The 22,610-nt window shown below is 44.3% G+C and overlaps 1 protein-coding gene across 2 annotated transcripts in view; it reads left to right on the forward strand.

Moving 5' to 3' along the window:
• The window catches only part of B3GNTL1 (UDP-GlcNAc:betaGal beta-1,3-N-acetylglucosaminyltransferase like 1), a 1,507,642-nt gene that overhangs the window by 1,474,842 nt on the left and 10,190 nt on the right, over positions 1 to 22,610 (forward strand). For both annotated transcript variants that reach the window (XM_053710298.1, XM_053710307.1), the window contains one exon: positions 21,024 to 21,115. In XM_053710298.1, coding sequence (XP_053566273.1) covers positions 21,024 to 21,104 — 81 coding nt within the window. In that variant the 3' untranslated portion in view covers positions 21,105 to 21,115. The remainder of the gene's footprint in view (positions 1 to 21,023; positions 21,116 to 22,610) is intronic.

A 22,610-nucleotide genomic window follows, 5' to 3' on the forward strand; every position in this document is an offset into this window, starting at 1 on the left:
TCAGGAGCGATGCTACAACACTGTCAAACTTGAAAGGGCATAGATTCTGGTAAGATTGTTTCATTTTTTATATCGGTAATGATAACGCAAAAAGACAGGGTAACAGTGTGACTCCTTTTATCTGTATTGAATCAAGGGTTATCTCCAGAAGGTGATTATTGAACAGGGGGGGGGATTTATTCATGATTCATTGTGTTTTTTGCTGCGACATGTGTGAAATGTGGCTCTGGCAATGTGGAACAGTCAGGTTCTTCCTTCATTTTGATTACTGTGCAGCCTGTTTAGTTTGGCACGCTTTTTCTCGGCTGCAGGGTCGGTCCTGCGTGGCAGTCCATGTGACCGGGTGTGGCTTCATTTTCTTCCTTTTCCTGACCGTCGGTTGCAGGAGACGAAAGCGGTTTCTCTGTGGGCCTGTGTCATAGGAGGTGATGAGTGCCCCGGCCATTGGGGAATAAAGGTGCCATTTATTTTTTTCTTAAGTCCATATTAAAGGTGCAAGCTATGGAGGACTCTGATCCGTTAGAGGGTACTTCCTCTTTGCCTAAATCTAATGCCTGTGTTTATTGTGAGGAGGCTACGGTATATCTGCCTGCTCAACTATGTTCCACATGCCTTGATAAAATAGTGATATCTAAAAAGAACAAGATGTTTAGTACCACTGAGCCGTCCACCTCTGAGGGGTCTCCGTCCCGCGAGGTGCGTTCCCTACATTCCAATTACACATGCAGCTACCCAGTGCACTACTAATCCTCCTGCGGGCCGCCAGATTTTGCTAATCAGTTGCAAACAGCGGTGTCTGCGGCCTTCAGTGCTTTACCTCGCACCAATAAGCGCAAGCAAAAGGTTAAACATTGCTATCTTTCCCAGGGGTCATCTACTTCGTTGGATGTATCTGAGTCTAGATTATCTGCTGATGCAGAGGACTCCGATACTTCGGAGGACTCGTTCTCTGGGTCGGAATATGCGGCCTCTAAACCTCCAGCTGCGGAGAAACTAGACTTTAGGTTTAGGATGTAGCACTTACGCTTTTTATTAAGAGGTGTTAGCTACTTGAGAGATTCCGGAACCGAAGTTACCGGAGGAACCTTCTATTCCTAAGTTTGATAAGGTCTATGAGGATTGGGTGGTGCCCCAGACTTTCCCGTTCCCCATAAAGATGGTGAATATTGTAAAGAATGAATGGGAGATACTTGGTTCATCTTTCACCCCTTCTTCTTCGTTTAAGAAATTGTTCCCAGTTCCTAATTCTCAGCTAGAATTGTGGGGATCTGTCCCTAAGGTGGATAGAGCTATCTCCACGCTCGCTAAGCGCATCACTATCCTACTTGAGGATAGTTTGTCATTTAAGGAACCCATGGATACGAACTTAGAGACCCTATTTAGAAAGATGTTTCAGCACACGGGGTTCATATTTCAGCCTGCTGCGGCGGTAGCTGTGGTGGCAGGAGCTGCTACCTATTGGTATGACTCTCTGTCAGAGATGATCTAGGTGGAGACTCCCCTCGATGAGTTACAGGAAAGAATTAAGGCCCTGAGGGTAGCTAATTTGTTTATCTGTGATGCAAATATGAAGATTATTCGCTCAAATGCCAAGACATCAGGCTTTTCTGTTCTGGCCCGGAGGGCTCTGTGGTTGAAGTTGTGGTCTGATAACATGACATCCAAATCTAGATTAATTTCCCTTCCATTTAAAAGAAAGGTTCTTTTTGGTCCAGGCCTGGACTCTATCATATACACGGTCATGGGGGGCAAGGGTGCTTTTCTACCGCAGGATAAGAAGAATAAACCTAAGGGTCCTCATTTTCGTCCCTTTCGTTCAGACAAGTCCCAACGACAGTAGCCTGCCGCGAAGCCCGAGCAGTCCAAGGGATCTTGGAAAACATCCCAGTCTTGGAATAAACAAAATGAACAAAATCGTCATGAAGGGGCGGCCCCCGATCCGTCTCTGGATCTCGTAGGGGGAAGACTATCTCTTTTCGAGAAGGCTTGCACGAGGGACATGCAGGATCCTTGGGTTCTTTCTGGAGGTTATTGCCCAGGGTTACAGGATAGGTTTCAAAACTCACCCTCCCAGGATCAGATTTCTCTTGTCAAATCTATTGTCAAGACCAGAGAAACAGGATGCCTTCCTAGAGTGCATAAGGGATCTCTCCTCTCTAGTAGTAATTGTACCCGTACCTCTAGAAGAAAGAAGTCTAGGGTACTTTTCAAACCTTTTTGTGATCTCAAAGAAGCCTGATTCTGGACCTAAAGTGCTTAAACAAGTTTCTGTTGGTCCCATCATTCAAGATGGAGACAATAAGGTCTATTCTGCCCTTAGTTCAAGAGGGTCAGTTCATGACTACGATTGACTTGAAGGACCCTAACCTTCATGTGCCAATACACAAGGATCACTTAAAGTTCCTAAGATTCACTTTTCTGGACCAGCACTTCCAGTTTGTAGCTCTCCCCTTCGATCTGGCTACTGCTCCAAGAGTCTTTATGAAGGTTCCGGGAGCTTTGCTCGCGGTGGCAAGATCCAGAGGTATTGCAGTAGCACCTTATCTGGATGACATCCTGGTCCAGGCTCCTTCCTGCTGGCTGACAGAAGCCAATTCGAGAGCTCTTCTACTTATTCTTTGATCTCATGGATGGAAGATAAACTCAGGAAATAGTTCTCTGGTTCCCAGTACCAGAGTGGAGTTCCTGGGTACGATAATAAACCATGAAGCTATTCCTGACAGTCCAGAGACGTTGCTAAATTGCCTCCAGCTGTCTTGCCCTTCAGACATCCTCAAGGCCATCTGTGGCCCGGTGTATGGAGGTGATTGGGCTCATTGTATCCAGTATAGATGTCATTCCATTTGCCAGGTTCAATCTACAATCTCTTCAGTTGTGCATGCTGAGGCAATGGGACAGTGATCACTCGGAACTATCCAAACATATATCTCTGGACAACCGGTCGAGGGGATTCCTCTCTTGGTGGCTCCGTCCAGATCAGCTGTCCCAGGGGACATCCTTCCTGAGACCATCCTGGGAGATTGTGACTACAGACGCAAGCCTCTCAGGATGGGGAGCTGTTTGGGGTGCCAGGAAGGCACAGGGCAGGTGGAATCTGATCAACATCCTGGAACTATGAGCAATCTTCAACGCTCTGAGGGCTTAGTCCCTCCTGGGTTCATCCCAGTTCATCAGATTCCAGTCGGACAACATTACCTCGGTGGCTTACATCCTGTAGAGGAAGGAGGGAGGACATTTTTTATCTAAGGGATCTGGGAAAAGGTGGGGGTTGGTTATTGAGGGGGGGCTACACTGCAGAAAAATAAATAATATTATTTCTCTTGTAAGATGTCCACGGATTCATCCATACTTGTGGGATATTCTCCTTCCCTACAGGAAGTGGCAAAGAGAGCACCCACAGCAGAGCTGTCTATATAGCTCCTCCCTTAGCTCCACCCCCCATTCATTCTCTTTGCCGGCTCTAACAAGATGGAAGGGTAAAGAGATTGTGGTGACAAAATATTAGTTTTTATTTCTTCAAGCAAGAGTTTGTTATTTTAAATTGTACCGGTGTGTACTATTTACTCTCAAGCAGAAAAGAGATGAAGATTTCTGCATGGAGGATGATGATCTTAGCATTTGGTAACTAAGATCCATTGCTGTTCCCACAGAGGCTGAAGAGTACAGGAAACTTCAGCTGAGGAACGGGTTTGCAGTCTCTACTGCACTGAGGTATGTTCAGTCAATTTTTCTAGAAAGACAGGATATTTCAAGAAAAGGGCTGACATTATCCCCATGAGGGGAAGGGTAAGCTTTAATCAAAAACTTATGGTAGTATTATAAGCTTGCATAAGGGCTAAGTTACTGCTGGTTGACACTTATATGTTTAAAACAGACGTTTTTGATAGATTTGAGAAAAACATTTTTTTGGGACTTTTATTTAGGGGTTAATTTGGCTTATATTGGAAGGTTTTTATACCACATGGCTATGTTTTTAACACTTGAGGTGTTAATTTAAGGTCCCTCAGACATCGTGTATGAGGTGGACGGGGCCTAATTTCATGCCTTAGTTGCACATTTGTTTTTACTTCTGGATAGCAAGCTTCAACACAGGAGGGTCCTGAAGCAGTTTTGGAGCCAAAACAAAGCTTTATTTCCCCAATTTCAACCCCTAAGGGCAGGTAGGCGCCACAGCAGAGCTGTGGCAAGGTGCTGACTGTATATTTCCGGATTTTTAGACTTTTGTCAATCCGGTTTGTAACTAAGGGGTTAATCTCATTTTTACTAGTGGTGCAACCTTACTAAGGCTTACTACATATGCTGTAAAAAATTCATAAGATTTGTGACATTTTTAAGCAGTTTTGCAGAAAGTGTACATGTTTATTTCTCTTAAAGGCACAGTACCGTTTTTTTGAAAGTGTTGTTTTTCATTGAATAAAGTGTTCTCCAAGCTTGCTTGTTGCATTACTAGCCTGTTTAACATTTCTGACATCAAGGAAAATCCTTGTTCAATATGTTTAGAAGCCATTGTGGAACCCCCTCTTAGAATGTGTCCCACTTGCACTGATAAATTATAAAGAGCATATTTTAGCACTTAAAAATAATGCCATAGATGATTCTCAGACAGAAGGAAATGAGGGTTTGCCATCTAGCTCTCCCCAAGTGTCACAACCAGTAACGCCCGCACAAGTGACGCCAAGTACCTCTAGTGCGTCAAATTCATTTACTTTAAAAGACATGGCCACAGTTATGAATACAACCCTCACTGAGGTTTTATCTAAACTGCCTGGTTTGCAAGGAAAGCGTGACAGCTCTGGGTTAAGAACAAATGCTGAGCCGTCTGACGCTTTAGTAGCCATATCTGATATACCCTCACAATGTTCTGAGGTAGGGATAAGGGATTTGTTATCTGAGGGAGAAATTTCTGATTCAGGAAAGACGCTCCCTCAGACAGATTCTGATATGACAGACTTTAAATTTAAGCTTGAACACCTCCGCTTATTGCTCAGGGAGGTATTAGCGACTCTAGATGATTGTGACCCTATAGTTGTCCCAGAGAAATTGTGTAAAATGGTCAAATACTTAGAGATTCCTGTTTACACTGATGTTTTTCCAGTCCCTAAGAGGATTGTGAATATTGTTACTAAGGAGTGGATTAGACCAGGTATTCCGTTCGCTCCCCCTCCTGTTTTTAAGAAAATGTTTCCCATATCTGACACCATGCGGGACTCGTAGCAGACAGTTCCTAAGGTGGAGGGAGCTATTTCTACTCTGGCTAAGCGTACAACTATACTTATCGAAGACAGTTGTGCTTTCAAAGATCCTATGGATAAAAAATTAGACGGTCTCCTGAAGAAAATTTTTGTTCATCAAGGTTTTCTTCTCCAACCTATTGCGTGCATTGTTCCTGTAACTACTGCAGCTGCTTTCTGGTTTGAGGCTCTAGAAGAGGCTCTTCAGATGGAGACTCCATTAGAGGAGATTATGGACAGAATTAAGGCCCTTAAGTTGGCTAATTCTTTCATTACAGATGCCGCTTTCCAACTGGCTAAATTAGCGGCAAAGAATTCAGGTTTTGCCATTTTAGCACGCAGAGCGTTATGGCTTAAGTCCTGGTCTGCGGATGTGTCATCAAAATCGAAACTTTTGAACATCCCTTTCAAAGGAAAGACCCTATTCGGGCCTGAACTGAAAGAGATTATTTCAGACATCACTGGAGGGAAAGGCCATGCCCTCCCTCAGGATAAAACTAATAAAATGAGGACCAAACAAAATAATTTTCGTTCCTTTCGGAACTTCAAGGGTGGTCCCGCTTCAGCTTCCTCTGCTGCAAAGCAAGAGGGGAATTTTGCCCAATCCAAGTTAGTCTGGAGACCTAACCAGGCTTGGAACAAGGGTAAACTGGCCAAGAAGCCTGCAGCTGCCTCTAAGACAGCATGAAGGGGTAGCCCCCGATCCGGGACCGGATCTAGTAGGGGGAAGACTCTCTCTCTTCGCTCAGGCTTGGGCAAGAGATGTTCACGATTCCTGGGCTTTAGAAATTGTGTCCCAGGGATATCTTCTGGACTTCAAAGACTCCCCCCAAGGGGGGGATTTCACATTTCTCAATTGTCTGCAAACCAGACAAAGAGAGAGGCGTTTTTACGCTGTGTAGAAGACCTACATACCATGGGAGTGATCCGCTCAGTTCCAAAAGGAGGAACAAGGGCTAGGGTTTTACTCAAACCTGTTTGTGGTTCCCAAAAAAGAGGGAACTTTCAGACCAATCTTGGATCTCAAAATTCTAAACAAATTCCTCAGAGTACCATCATTCAAGATGGAGACTATTCGGACCATTCTACCAATGATCCAGGAGGGTCAATATATGACTACCGTGGACTTACAGGATGCGTATCTACACATCCCTATTCACAGAGATCATCATCAATTCCTCAGATTTGCCTTTCTGGACAGGCATTTCCAGTTCATGGCCCTTCCCTTCAGGTTGGCCACAGCTCCCAGAATTTTCACAAAAGTGCTAGGGTCCCTTTTGGCGGTGCTAAGGCCTCGGGGCATAGCAGTGGCGCCTTATCTAGACGACATCTTAATTCAGGCGTCAACTTTCCAACTAGTCTCACACGGACATCGTGTTGGCTTTTCTGAGATCTCACGGGTGGAAGGTGAACATAAAAAAGAGTTCTCTCTTCCCTCTCACAAGAGTTTCCTTCCTAGGGACTCTGATAGACTCGGTAGAAATGAAAATATTTCTGACGGAGGTCAGAAAATCAAAACTCTTAACCACTTGCCGAGCTCTTCATTCCATTCCTCGGCCATCAGTGGCTCAGTGCATGGAGGTAATCGGACTCATGGTAGCGGCAATGGACATAGTTCCTTTTGCCCGCCTACACCTCAGACCACTGCAACTATGCATGCTCAAACAGTGGAATGGGGATTATGCAGATTTATCTCCTCAAATAAATCTGGACCAGGGGACCAGAGATTCTCTTCTCTGGTGGTTGTCTCAGGACTACTTGTCTCAGGGAATGTGTTTCCGCAGGCCAGAGTGGCTCATAATAACGACAGATGCCAGCCTACTAGGCTGGGGTGCAGTCTGGAACTCCCTGAAAGCACAGGGCTTATGGTCTCAGGAGGAAACTCTCCTCCCAATAAACATTCTAGAACTAAGAGCGATATTCAATGCGCTTCAGGCGTGGCCTCAGCTTGCTGCGGCCAAATTCATCAGATTTCAGTCAGACAACATCACGACTGTAGCTTATATCTATCATCAAGGAGGAACACAGAGTTCTCTAGCGATGATGGAGGTAACCAAAATAATCAGATGGGCGGAGGATCACTCTTGCCATCTCTCAGCAATCCATACCCCAGGAGTAGAGAACTGGGAGGCGGATTTCCTAAGTCGTCAGACTTTTCATCCGGGGGAGTGGGAGCTCCATCCGGAGGTATTTGCCCAGCTGACTCAGCTATGGGGCACACCATAATTGGATCTGATGGCGTCCCGACAGAATGCCAAACTTCTTTGTTACGGGTCCAGGTCCCGGGATCCCCAGGCGGTACTGATAGATGCTCTAGCAGTGCCCTGGTCCTTCAATCTGGCCTATGTATTTCCACCGTTTCCTCTCCTTCCACGTCTGGTTGCCAGAATCAAGCAGGAGAGGGCTTCGGTGATTCTGATAGCACCTGCGTGGCCACGCAGGACTTGGTATGCAGACCTAGTGGACATGTCATCAGTTCCACCGTGGTCTCTGCCAATGAGGCAGGACCTTCTAAGCCAAGGTCCATTCACGCATCCAAATCTAATTTCTCTGCGTCTGACTGCTTGGAGATTGAACGCCTGATTCCATCAAAGCGTGGTTTTTCTGAGTCGGTCATTGATACCCTGATTCAAGCTAGAAAGCCTGTCAGCAGGAAGATTTATCATAAGATTTGGCGCAAATATTTGTATTGGTGTGAATCTAAGGGTTACTCATGGAGTAAGATTAGGATTCCTAGAATATTGTCTTTTCTCCAAGAAGGATTGGAGAAGGGATTATCAGCTAATTCCCTAAAAGGACAAATATCTGTTTTGTCTATTCTGTTACACAAACGTCTGGCAGATGTCCCAGACGTTCAAGCATTTAGTCAGGCCTTGGTCAGGATCAAACCTGTATTTAAACCTGTTACGCCACCATGGAGCCTAAACTTAGTTCTTAAAGTTCTTCAAGGGGTTCCGTTTGAACCTATGCATTCCATAGATATTAAGCTTCTATCTTGGAAAGTTTTGTTTTTAGTAGCTATCTCTTCGGCTCAAAGAGTTTCTGAGTTATCTGCTTTACAGTGTGATTGAACTTACCTTGTTTTCCATGCAGATAAGGTGGTTTTGCGTACCAAACCTGGGTTTCTTCCTAAGGTTGTTTCTAATAGGAATATCAATCAGGAGATTGTTGTTCCTTCACTGTGTCCTAATCCTTCCTCAAAGAAGGAACGTCTGTTGCACAATCTTGATGTGGTTCGTGCTTTAAAGTTCTACTTACAAGCAACTAAAGATTTCCGTCAAACATCTTCATTGTTTGTTGTTTATTCTGGTAAACGGAGAGGTCAAAAGGCTACGACTACCTCTCTTTCCTTTTGTCTGAAAAGCATCATCCGTTTGGCTTATGAGACTGCTGGCCAGTAGCCTCCTGAAAGAATTACTGCTCATTCTACTAGAGCAGTGGCTTCCACATGGGCTTTTAAAAATGAGGCTTCTGTTGAACAGATTTGTAAGGCGACGACTTGGTCTTCACTTCATACATTTTCCAAATTTTCCAAATTCGATACTTTTTCTTCTTCGGAGGCTATTTTTGGGAGAAAGGTTCTACAAGCAGTGGTGTCTTCCGTTTAAGGTCCCTGTCTTGTCCCTCCCTTCATCCGTGTCCTAAAGCTTTGGTATTGTATCCCACAAGTATGGATGAATCTGTGGACTCGATACATCTTACAAGAGAAAACATAATTTATGCTTACCTGATAAATTTATTTCTCTTGTGATGTATCGAATCCATGGCCCGCACTGTTTATTAAGACAGGCAATATATTTTTATTTAAAAAACTTCAGTCACCACTGCACCCTATAGTTTCTCCTTTTTCTTCCTAGCCTTCGGTCGAATGACTGGGGGTGGAGCTAAGGGAGGAGCTATATAGACAGCTCTGCTGTGGGTGCTCTCTTTGCCACTTCCTGTAGGGAAGGAGAATATCCATATAAGTATGGATGAATCCGTGGACTCGATACATCACAAGAGAAATAAATGTATCAGGTAAGCATAAATTATGTTTGTTTTTTTAAATTTGTATGCAAACTGGGTACTGGCAGACAGCTGCCAGTACCCAAGATGGCGGACAGTAAGGGTGAGGGTTAGAGAGCTGTTTGGGGGGGGGATCCTACACAGCAGAAATTTTGTTTTTTGTTTTTTATTTAAATAAATAAAAAAAAAAGCCTTTTATTTTAGTACTGGCAGACTTTTTTGTGGGATGGGGAAGGGAAGAGCTGTTTGAGAGGGGTTAGAGAGGGATCAGGGGGTGGGATGTGTAAGGTGGGAGGCTGATCTCTACACTAAAGCTAAAATTAACCCTACAAGCTCCCTAATTTACCCCTTCACTGCTGGGCATAATACACGCGTGGTGTGCAGCAGCATTTAGCGGCTTTCTAATTACCAAAAAGTAACGCCAGAGCCATATATATCTGCTATTTCTAAACAAAGGGGATCCCAGAGAAGCATTTACAACCATCTGTGCCATAATTGCACTAACTGTTTGTAAATAATTTGTGTGAAACCTAAAGTTTGTGAAAAAATGATTTTTTTTTTTTATTTGATCGCATTTAGCTGTGAAATGGTGGCATGCAATATAGCAAAATGGGCCTAGATCAATACTTTCGGTGCTACTTGCATTTATTACCCTATAACTTGCAAAGAACATGTTAACATTGGGTATTTCTAAACTCAGGACAATTTTTAGAAACTATTTAGCATGGTTGTTTTTTTGGTCGTTGTAGATGTGTAACAGATTTTGGGGGTCAAAGTTAGAAAAAAAGTGTTTTTCTTTCTATTTTTTCATCATATTTTTTTTTTTAAAGTAAATTATAAGATATGATAAAAATAATTGCATCTTTAGAAAGTCCATTTAATGGCGAGAAAAACGGTATATAATATGTGTGGGTACAGTAAATGAGTAAAAGGAAAATTACAGCTAAACACAAACACTGAAATGTAAAAATAGCCCTGGTTTTTAAGGGTAAGACAATTGAAAAATGGTCCGGTCATTAAGGGGTTAAAATGCAAATCAATGTATAACTTTTTTGAAATGCGTTTTTTCTGGATTTCTTTGTTGTTATTCTGTCTCTCACTGTTCAAATAAACTTACCATTAAAATTATAGACTGATCATTTCTTTGTCAGTGGGCAAATGTACAAAATCAGCAGGGGATCAAATATTTTTTTTTTGCTCACTGTATATTATTTTGTTTAATACCCATACATTTATACACGGTCTAAAATGTGCACTAACTTATTGCCAAACTTTATCATCAGAAGCTCCGGCCTCTGTGCACTAACTTATTGCAGCGCTTTATCCTCAGAAGCTCTGGCATTTGTGCACTAATTTATTATTATATACCATGAAGTAGTGTGCTGTAGATACCCTCAGCTTAGGCTTAGCTATCTGTACCATAAAGTAGTGTGCTGTAGATACCCTCAGCTTAGCTATCTGTACCATGAAGTAGTGTGCTGTAGATACCCTCAGCTTAGGCTTAGCTATCTGTACCATAAAGTAGTATGCTGTAGATACCCTCAGCTTAGGCTTAGCTATCTGTACCATAAAGTAGTGTGCTGTAGATACCCTCGGCTTAGCTATCTGTACCATAAAGTAGTATGCTGTAGATACCCTCAGCTTAGGCTTAGCTATCTGTACCATAAAGTAGTGTGCTGTAGATACCCTCGGCTTAGCTATCTGTACCATAAAGTAGTGTGCTGTAGATACCCTCGGCTTAGACTTAGCTAGCTGTACCATAAAGTAGTGTGCTGTAGATATCCTCAGCTTAGGCTTAGCTATCTGTACCATAAAGTAGTGTGCTGTAGATACCCTCAGCTTAGGCTTAGCTATCTGTACCATAAAGTAGTGTGCTGTAGATACCCTCGGCTTAGCTATCTGTACCATAAAGTAGTGTGCTGTAGATACCCTCAGCTTAGGCTTAGCTATCTGTACCATAAAGTAGTATGCTGTAGATACCCTCAGCTTAGGCTTAGCTATCTGTACCATAAAGTAGTGTGCTGTAGATACCCTCGGCTTAGCTATCTGTACCATAAAGTAGTGTGCTGTAGATACCCTCGGCTTAGCTATCTGTACCATAAAGTAGTGTGCTGTAGATACCCTCGGCTTAGGCTTAGCTAGCTGTACCATAAAGTAGTGTGCTGTAGATACCCTCGGCTTAGGCTTAGCTATCTGTACCATAAAGTAGTGTGCTGTAGATACCCTCGGCTTAGGCTTAGCTATCTGTACCATAAAGTAGTGTGCTGTAGATACCCTCGGCTTAGGCTTAGCTATCTGTACCATGAAGTAGTGTGCTGTAGATACCCTCAGCTTAGGCTTAGCTATCTGTACCATGAAGTAGTGTGCTGTAGACACCCTCAGCTTAGCTATCTGTACCATGAAGTAGTGTGCTGTAGATACCCTCAGCTTAGGCTTAGCTATCTGTACCATGAAGTAGTGTGCTGTAGATACCCTCAGCTTAGGCTTAGCTATCTGTACCATAAAGTAGTGTGCTGTAGATACCCTCAGCTTAGGCTTAGCTATCTGTACCATGAAGTAGTGTGCTGTAGACACCCTCGGCTTAGCTATCTGTACCATGAAGTAGTGTGCTGTAGACACCCTCGGCTTAGCTAGCTGTACCATGAAGTAGTGTGCTGTAGACACCCTCGGCTTAGGCTTAGCTATCTGTACCATAAAGTAGTATGCTGTAGATACCCTCAGCTTAGGCTTAGCTATCTGTACCATGAAGTAGTGTGCTGTAGACACCCTCGGCTTAGCTATCTGTACCATGAAGTAGTATGCTGTAGATACCCTCAGCTTAGGCTTAGCTATCTGTACCATAAAGTAGTGTGCTGTAGATACCCTCGGCTTAGCTATCTGTACCATGAAGTAGTGTGCTGTAGATACCCTCAGCTTAGGCTTAGCTATCTGTACCATGAAATAGTGTGCTGTAGACACCCTCGGCTTAGCTATCTGTACCATGAAGTAGTATGCTGTAGATACCCTCAGCTTAGGCTTAGCTATCTGTACCATAAAGTAGTGTGCTGTAGATACCCTCAGCTTAGGCTTAGCTATCTGTACCATGAAGTAGTGTGCTGTAGACACCCTCGGCTTAGCTATCTGTACCATGAAGTAGTGTGCTGTAGATACCCTCAGCTTAGGCTTAGCTATCTGTACCATGAAGTAGTGTGCTGTAGATACCCTGAGCTTAGGCTTAGCTATCTGTACCATAAAGTAGTGTGCTGTAGATACCCTCGGCTTAGGCTTAGCTATCTGTACCATAAAGTAGTGTGCTGTAGACACCCTCAGCTTAGGCTTAGCTAGCTGTACCATAAAGTAGTATGCTGTAGATACCCTCAGCTTAGGCTTAGCTATCTGTACCATAAAGTAGTATGCTGTAGATACCCTCGGCTTAGCTATCTGTACCATGAAGTAGTGTGCTGTAGACACCCTCGGCTTAGGCTTAGCTATCTGTACCATAAAGTAGTGTGCTGTAGACACCCTCAGCTTAGGCTTAGCTAGCTGTACCATAAAGTAGTATGCTGTAGATACCCTCAGCTTAGGCTTAGCTATCTGTACCATAAAGTAGTATGCTGTAGATACCCTCGGCTTAGCTATCTGTACCATGAAGTAGTGTGCTGTAGATACCCTCGGCTTAGCTATCTGTACCATGAAGTAGTGTGCTGTAGATACCCTCGGCTTAGGCTTAGCTATCTGTACCATAAAGTAGTATGCTGTAGATACCCTCAGCTTAGCTATCTGTACCATGAAGTAGTGTGCTGTAGATACCCTCGGCTTAGGCTTAGCTATCTGTACCATGAAGTAGTGTGCTGTAGATACCCTCGGCTTAGCTATCTGTACCATGAAGTAGTGTGCTGTAGATACCCTCGGCTTAGGCTTAGCTATCTGTACCATGAAGTAGTGTGCTGTAGATACCCTCGGCTTAGCTATCTGTACCATGAAGTAGTGTGCTGTAGATACCCTCGGCTTAGCTATCTGTACCATGAAGTAGTGTGCTGTAGATACCCTCAGCTTAGGCTTAGCTATCTGTACCATGAAGTAGTGTGCTGTAGATACCCTCGGCTTAGCTATCTCTACCATGAAGTAGTATGCTGTAGATACCCTCGGCTTAGGCTTAGCTATCTGTACCATGAAGTAGTGTGCTGTAGATACCCTCGGCTTAGCTATCTGTACCATGAAGTAGTGTGCTGTAGATACCCTCGGCTTAGCTATCTGTACCATGAAGTAGTGTGCTGTAGATACCCTCGGCTTAGGCTTAGCTATCTGTACCATGAAGTAGTGTGCTGTAGATACCCTCGGCTTAGGCTTAGCTATCTGTACCATAAAGTAGTATGCTGTAGATACCCTCAGCTTAGGCTTAGCTATCTGTACCATAAAGTAGTGTGCTGTAGATACCCTCGGCTTAGGCTTAGCTATCTGTACCATGAAGTAGTGTGCTGTAGATACCCTCGGCTTAGGCTTAGCTATCTGTACCATAAAGTAGTGTGCTGTAGATACCCTCGGCTTAGGCTTAGCTATCTGTACCATAAAGTAGTATGCTGTAGATACCCTCGGCTTAGGCTTAGCTATCTGTACCATAAAGTAGTGTGTTGTAGATACCCTCGGCTTAGCTATCTGTACCATGAAGTAGTGTGCTGTAGATACCCTCGGCTTAGGCTTAGCTATCTGTACCATAAAGTAGTATGCTGTAGATACCCTCAGCTTAGCTATCTGTACCATGAAGTAGTGTGCTGTAGATACCCTCGGCTTAGGCTTAGCTATCTGTACCATGAAGTAGTGTGCTGTAGATACCCTCGGCTTAGGCTTAGCTATCTGTACCATGAAGTAGTGTGCTGTAGATACCCTCAGCTTAGGCTTAGCTATCTGTACCATGAAGTAGTGTGCTGTAGATACCCTCGGCTTAGCTATCTGTACCATGAAGTAGTGTGCTGTAGATACCCTCAGCTTAGGCTTAGCTAGCTGTACCATGAAGTAGTGTGCTTTAGACACCCTCGGCTTAGCTATCTGTACCATAAAGTAGTGTGCTGTAGATACCCTCGGCTTAGCTATCTGTACCATAAAGTAGTGTGCTGTAGATACCCTCGGCTTAGGCTTAGCTATCTGTACCATGAAGTAGTGTGCTGTAGATACCCTCGGCTTAGCTATCTGTACCATGAAGTAGTGTGCTGTAGATACCCTCAGCTTAGGCTTAGCTAGCTGTACCATGAAGTAGTGTGCTTTAGACACCCTCGGCTTAGCTATCTGTACCATAAAGTAGTGTGCTGTAGATACCCTCGGCTTAGCTATCTGTACCATAAAGTAGTGTGCTGTAGATACCCTCGGCTTAGGCTTAGCTATCTGTACCATGAAGTAGTGTGCTGTAGATACCCTCGGCTTAGCTATCTGTACCATGAAGTAGTGTGCTGTAGATACCCTCGGCTTAGGCTTAGCTATCTGTACCATAAAGTAGTATGCTGTAGATACCCTCGGCTTAGGCTTAGCTATCTGTACCATAAAGTAGTGTGTTGTAGATACCCTCAGCTTAGGCTTAGCTATCTGTACCATGAAGTAGTATGCTGTAGATACCCTCAGCTTAGGCTTAGCTAGCTGTACCATGAAGTAGTGTGCTTTAGACACCCTCGGCTTAGCTATCTGTACCATAAAGTAGTGTGCTGTAGATACCCTCGGCTTAGCTATCTGTACCATAAAGTAGTGTGCTGTAGATACCCTCGGCTTAGGCTTAGCTATCTGTACCATGAAGTAGTGTGCTGTAGATACCCTCGGCTTAGCTATCTGTACCATGAAGTAGTGTGCTGTAGATACCCTCGGCTTAGGCTTAGCTATCTGTACCATAAAGTAGTATGCTGTAGATACCCTCGGCTTAGGCTTAGCTATCTGTACCATAAAGTAGTGTGTTGTAGATACCCTCAGCTTAGGCTTAGCTATCTGTACCATGAAGTAGTGTGCTGTAGATACCCTCAGCTTAGGCTTAGCTATCTGTACCATAAAGTAGTGTGCTGTAGATACCCTCAGCTTAGGCTTAGCTATCTGTACCATAAAGTAGTATGCTGTAGACACCCTCGGCTTAGCTATCTGTACCATAAAGTAGTGTGCTGTAGATACCCTCAGCTTAGGCTTAGCTATCTGTACCATAAAGTAGTATGCTGTAGACACCCTCGGCTTAGCTATCTGTACCATGAAGTAGTGTGCTGTAGATACCCTCGGCTTAGGCTTAGCTAGCTGTACCATGAAGTAGTGTGCTGTAGATACCCTCGGCTTAGCTATCTGTACCATGAAGTAGTGTGCTGTAGATACCCTCGGCTTAGGCTTAGCTATCTGTACCATGAAGTAGTATGCTGTAGATACCCTCGGCTTAGGCTTAGCTATCTGTACCATGAAGTAGTGTGCTGTAGATACCCTCAGCTTAGGCTTAGCTAGCTGTACCATGAAGTAGTGTGCTTTAGACACCCTCGGCTTAGCTATCTGTACCATAAAGTAGTGTGCTGTAGACACCCTCAGCTTAGGCTTAGGTAGCTGTACCATGAAGTAGTGTGCTGTAGATACCCTCAGCTTAGGCTTAGCTATCTGTACCATGAAGTAGTGTGCTGTAGATACCCTCGGCTTAGGCTTAGCTATCTGTACCATGAAGTAGTGTGCTGTAGATACCCTCGGCTTAGCTATCTGTACCATGAAGTAGTGTGCTGTAGATACCCTCGGCTTAGCTATCTGTACCATGAAGTAGTGTGCTGTAGATACCCTCAGCTTAGGCTTAGCTATCTGTACCATGAAGTAGTGTGCTGTAGATACCCTCGGCTTAGCTATCTCTACCATGAAGTAGTATGCTGTAGATACCCTCGGCTTAGGCTTAGCTATCTGTACCATGAAGTAGTGTGCTGTAGATACCCTCGGCTTAGCTATCTGTACCATGAAGTAGTGTGCTGTAGATACCCTCGGCTTAGCTATCTGTACCATGAAGTAGTGTGCTGTAGATACCCTCAGCTTAGGCTTAGCTATCTGTACCATGAAGTAGTGTGCTGTAGATACCCTCGGCTTAGCTATCTCTACCATGAAGTAGTATGCTGTAGATACCCTCGGCTTAGGCTTAGCTATCTGTACCATGAAGTAGTGTGCTGTAGATACCCTCGGCTTAGCTATCTGTACCATGAAGTAGTGTGCTGTAGATACCCTCGGCTTAGGCTTAGCTATCTGTACCATGAAGTAGTATGCTGTAGATACCCTCAGCTTAGCTATCTGTACCATGAAGTAGTGTGCTTTAGACACCCTCGGCTTAGCTATCTGTACCATAAAGTAGTGTGCTGTAGATACCCTCGGCTTAGCTATCTGTACCATGAAGTAGTGTGCTGTAGATACCCTCGGCTTAGGCTTAGCTATCTGTACCATAAAGTAGTATGCTGTAGATACCCTCGGCTTAGGCTTAGCTATCTGTACCATAAAGTAGTGTGCTGTAGATACCCTCAGCTTAGGCTTAGCTATCTGTACCATGAAGTAGTATGCTGTAGACACCCTCGGCTTAGCTATCTGTACCATAAAGTAGTGTGCTGTAGATACCCTCAGCTTAGGCTTAGCTATCTGTACCATAAAGTAGTATGCTGTAGACACCCTCGGCTTAGCTATCTGTACCATAAAGTAGTGTGCTGTAGATACCCTCAGCTTAGGCTTAGCTATCTGTACCATAAAGTAGTATGCTGTAGACACCCTCGGCTTAGCTATCTGTACCATGAAGTAGTGTGCTGTAGATACCCTCGGCTTAGGCTTAGCTAGCTGTACCATGAAGTAGTGTGCTGTAGATACCCTCGGCTTAGCTATCTGTACCATGAAGTAGTGTGCTGTAGATACCCTCGGCTTAGGCTTAGCTATCTGTACCATGAAGTAGTATGCTGTAGATACCCTCGGCTTAGGCTTAGCTATCTGTACCATGAAGTAGTGTGCTGTAGATACCCTCAGTTTAGGCTTAGCTAGCTGTACCATGAAGTAGTGTGCTTTAGACACCCTCGGCTTAGCTATCTGTACCATAAAGTAGTGTGCTGTAGATACCCTCAGCTTAGGCTTAGGTAGCTGTACCATGAAGTAGTATGCTGTAGACACCCTCAGCTTAGGCTTAGCTAGCTGTACCATAAAGTAGTGTGCTGTAGATACCCTCGGCTTAGCTATCTGTACCATGAAGTAGTATGCTGTAGACACCCTCAGCTTAGGCTTAGGTAGCTGTACCATGAAGTAGTGTGCTGTAGATACCCTCAGCTTAGGCTTAGCTATCTGTACCATGAAGAAGTGTGCTGTAGATACCCTCAGCTTAGGCTTAGCTAGCTGTACCATGAAGTAGTATGCTGTAGACACCCTCAGCTTAGGCTTAGCTATCTGTACCATGAAGTAGTGTGCTGTAGATACCCTCAGCTTAGGCTTAGCTATCTGTACCATGAAGTAGTGTGCTGTAGATAACCTCAGCTTAGGCTTAGCTAGCTGTACCATGAAGTAGTGTGCTTTAGACACCCTCGGCTTAGCTATCTGTACCATGAAGTAGTGTGCTGTAGATACCCTCAGCTTAGGCTTAGCTAGCTGTACCATGAAGTAGTATGCTGTAGACACCCTCAGCTTAGGCTTAGCTATCTGTACCATAAAGTAGTATGCTGTAGATACCCTCGGCTTAGGCTTAGCTATCTGTACCATGAAGTAGTGTGCTGTAGATACCCTCAGCTTAGGCTTAGCTATCTGTACCATAAAGTAGTATGCTGTAGACACCCTCGACTTAGCTATCTGTACCATGAAGTAGTGTGCTGTAGATACCCTCAGCTTAGGCTTAGCTAGCTGTACCATGAAGTAGTATGCTATAGATACCCTCAGCTTAGGCTTAGCTATCTGTACCATGAAGTAGTATGCTGTAGATACCCTCGGCTTAGGCTTAGCTATCTGTACCATGAAGTAGTGTGCTGTAGATACCCTTGGCTTAGGCTTAGCTATCTGTACCATGAAGTAGTGTGCTGTAGATACCCTCGGCTTAGGCTTAGCTATCTGTACCATAAAGTAGTATGCTGTAGATACCCTCAGCTTAGGCTTAGCTATCTGTACCATGAAGTAGTGTGCTGTAGACACCCTCGGCTTAGCTATCTGTACCATGAAGTAGTGTGCTGTAGACACCCTCGGCTTAGCTATCTGTACCATGAAGTAGTGTGCTGTAGATACCCTCAGCTTAGGCTTAGCTATCTGTACCATGAAGTAGTGTGCTGTAGATACCCTCAGCTTAGGCTTAGCTATCTGTACCATAAAGTAGTGTGCTGTAGACACCCTCGGCTTAGCTAGCTGTACCATGAAGTAGTGTGCTGTAGATACCCTCAGCTTAGGCTTAGCTATCTGTACCATAAAGTAGTGTGCTGTAGATACCCTCAGCTTAGGCTTAGCTATCTGTACCATGAAGTAGTGTGCTGTAGACACCCTCGGCTTAGCTATCTGTACCATGAAGTAGTGTGCTGTAGATACCCTCAGCTTAGGCTTAGCTATCTGTACCATGAAGTAGTGTGCTGTAGATACCCTCAGCTTAGGCTTAGCTAGCTGTACCATGAAGTAGTATGCTATAGATACCCTCAGCTTAGGCTTAGCTATCTGTACCATGAAGTAGTATGCTGTAGATACCCTCGGCTTAGGCTTAGCTATCTGTACCATGAAGTAGTGTGCTGTAGATACCCTTGGCTTAGCTATCTGTACCATGAAGTAGTGTGCTGTAGATACCCTCGGCTTAGGCTTAGCTATCTGTACCATAAAGTAGTATGCTGTAGATACCCTCAGCTTAGGCTTAGCTATCTGTACCATGAAGTAGTGTGCTGTAGACACCCTCGGCTTAGCTATCTGTACCATGAAGTAGTGTGCTGTAGACACCCTCGGCTTAGCTATCTGTACCATGAAGTAGTGTGCTGTAGATACCCTCAGCTTAGGCTTAGCTATCTGTACCATGAAGTAGTGTGCTGTAGATACCCTCAGCTTAGGCTTAGCTATCTGTACCATAAAGTAGTGTGCTGTAGACACCCTCGGCTTAGCTAGCTGTACCATGAAGTAGTGTGCTGTAGATACCCTCAGCTTAGGCTTAGCTATCTGTACCATAAAGTAGTGTGCTGTAGATACCCTCAGCTTAGGCTTAGCTATCTGTACCATGAAGTAGTGTGCTGTAGACACCCTCGGCTTAGCTATCTGTACCATGAAGTAGTGTGCTGTAGATACCCTCAGCTTAGGCTTAGCTATCTGTACCATGAAGTAGTGTGCTGTAGATACCCTGAGCTTAGGCTTAGCTATCTGTACCATAAAGTAGTATGCTGTAGATACCCTCAGCTTAGGCTTAGCTATCTGTACCATGAAGTAGTGTGCTGTAGACACCCTCGGCTTAGCTATCTGTACCATGAAGTAGTGTGCTGTAGACACCCTCGGCTTAGCTAGCTGTACCATGAAGTAGTGTGCTGTAGACACCCTCGGCTTAGCTAGCTGTACCATAAAGTAGTATGCTGTAGATACCCTCAGCTTAGGCTTAGCTATCTGTACCATAAAGTAGTATGCTGTAGATACCCTCAGCTTAGGCTTAGCTATCTGTACCATGAATTAGTATGCTATAGATACCCTCAGCTTAGGCTTAGCTATCTGTACCATAAAGTAGTATGCTGTAGACACCCTCAACTTAGCTATCTGTACCATGAAGTAGTGTGCCGTAGATACCCTCAGCTTAGGCTTAGCTATCTGTACCATAAAGTAGTGTGCTGTAGATACCCTCGGCTTAGCTATCTGTACCATAAAGTAGTGTGCTGTAGATACCCTCGGCTTAGGCTTAGCTATCTGTACCATGAAGTAGTGTGCTGTAGACACCCTCAACTTAGCTATCTGTACCATGAAGTAGTGTGCTGTAGATACCCTCGGCTTAGGCTTAGCTATCTGTACCATGAAGTAGTGTGCTGTAGACACCCTCGACTTAGCTATCTGTACCATGAAGTAGTGTGCTGTAGATACCCTTGGCTTAGGCTTAGCTATCTGTACCATGAAGTAGTGTGCTGTAGATACCCTCGGCTTAGCTACCTGTACCATAAAGTAGTATGCTGTAGACACCCTCGACTTAGCTATCTGTACCATGAAGTAGTGTGCTGTAGATACCCTCAGCTTAGGCTTAGCTAGCTGTACCATGAAGTAGTGTTCTGTAGATACCCTCGGCTTAGTTATCTGTACTATGAAGTAGTGTGCCGTAGATACCCTCGGCTTAGGCTTAGCTATCAGTACCATGAAGTAGTGTGCTGTAGATACCCTCGGCTTAGCTATCAGTACCATGAAGTAGTGTGCTGTAGATACCCTCGGCTTAGCTATCAGTACCATGAAGTAGTGTGCTGTAGATACCGTTGGCTTAGGCTTAGATATCTGTACCATAAAGTAGTGTGCTGTAGATACCCTCGGCTTAGGTTTAGCTATCAGTACCATGAAGTAGTGTGCTGTAGATACTCTTGGCTTATCTATCAGTACCATGAAGTAGTGTGCTGTAGATACTCTTGGCTGAGCTATCAGTACCATGAAGTAGTGTGCTGTAGATACCGTTGGCTTAGGCTTAGCTAGCTGTACCATGAAGTAGTGTGCTGTAGATACCCTCAGCTTAGGCTTAGCTAGCTGTACCATGAAGTAGTGTACTGTAGATACCTTTGGCTTGGCTAGCTGTACCATGAAGTAGTGTGTGGGCCTCCTCTGGAAGCCTAAACGGTTATAGGGAAAATGATTGTGTTGGATTCATAGATCCCTTTTTATTTCTTTTAGGATTTGACAGGCGGAGGGTTTGAAGCAAACCTGAAATCTCTGGGTCTGCAGGAGGGAGTAGATTTCTTTCATTTTAATTGAGACACAAGTGGGTAAGTGACCATAACAGTACAGGGCTTAAGGTCTGCTGTCACTGATGGATATGAGTCTAATTTTCAATATGTCTTTGCCAGCTCCTTTCTATAAGCACCTCTGCTGCTGTGTAAAGGCTCTGGAGGGTAATATAAGGGTAAAGTAGCTAGAACAAGAGGCTCAGGTGTTGTGTTGGAGCAGATTTATAAAAGCAGGTGTGGCAAACCTTACTAGAGTAGTGAAATTCACACACTAGGGATACACATTGCCTTTCAGAAATGAGCTATCAACAGAATAGAACCACATATACTCAGTCTCGGATGCCTCTCACCATGATTAGATTGAACATCAATTAATTGTTCCTGCAGTGCCTGCAAAATGTTCCTGCACTGCTATCTGAATCCCCTGTCCAGCATCATACATTTTAGCTTTATTGTTGTTGCCCCTATTTCTCATCACACCATAAGATCTGTAAACCACAAGGGTCCAACACACTTATCTTTGTAGCCCAAGGCCTCACCCATCTCTATTCAACAAAAACAAAATGTATGCTTACCAGATAAATTCCTTTCTTTCCTGGCAGGGAAAGTCCATAATTTCATTCCTTACTGTTGGGAAATACAACACCTGTCCACCAGGAGGAGGTAAAGACTTGAATAATCCACTTCCCCTATCCTCCCAGTCATTCGACCGAGGGAACAAGGAAAAGTAGGAGAAACATCAGGGTATAAAAGGTGCCAGAAGAAAAAATAAATGGGGAGCCGCCCAAATCAAAATATCATATGGGCGGGGTCATGGACTCTCCCTGCCAGCAAAAAAAGGAATTTATCTGATAAGCATAAATTTTGTTTTCCTTCCATAAGGCAGGGAGAGTCCACGACTTCATTCCTTACTGTTGGGAAAACAATGCCCAAGCTCCAGAGGACACTGAAGGAATAACAGGAAGGAACAAGAAAGAGACGGACCCTAATCTGAGGACACCACAGCCTGTAAAACCTTTCTCACAAAAGCTGCTTCAGCCGAAGCAAACACATCAAACTTGTAAAATTTAGAAAAAGAATGTAAGGAGAACCAGGTAGCCGCCTTACAAATCTGATCCATAGAGGTTTTGTTCTTAAAAGCCCAGGAAGAAGCCACTGCTCTAGTGGAATGAGCCATAAGGGCCGATTTATCAACCCTCTATCGGACATGATCCGATCAGCGGATCATGTCCGACAGAAATCGCTGAATGCGGAGAGCAATACGCTCTCCGCATTGCACCAGCAGCTCTTGTGAACTGCTGGTGCAATGCTGCCCCCTGCAGATTTGCGGCCAATCGGCCACTAGCATGGGGTGTCATTAAACCCGATCCTTCCAAACACAGGTCTGATCCTAGTCAGGGCCTTAACAAAGGACTGCACATCCGGAAGCTCAGCTAATCTCTTGTGCAGCAACACCGATAGGACCGATATCTGTCCCTTCAGGGAACTAGCAGATAGACCCTTATCCAGTCCCTCCTGGAGAAAAGATAAAATT

The sequence above is a fragment of the Bombina bombina genome, chromosome 1 (genome assembly GCF_027579735.1).
Source record: "Bombina bombina isolate aBomBom1 chromosome 1, aBomBom1.pri, whole genome shotgun sequence".
NCBI lineage: Eukaryota > Metazoa > Chordata > Amphibia > Anura > Bombinatoridae > Bombina > Bombina bombina.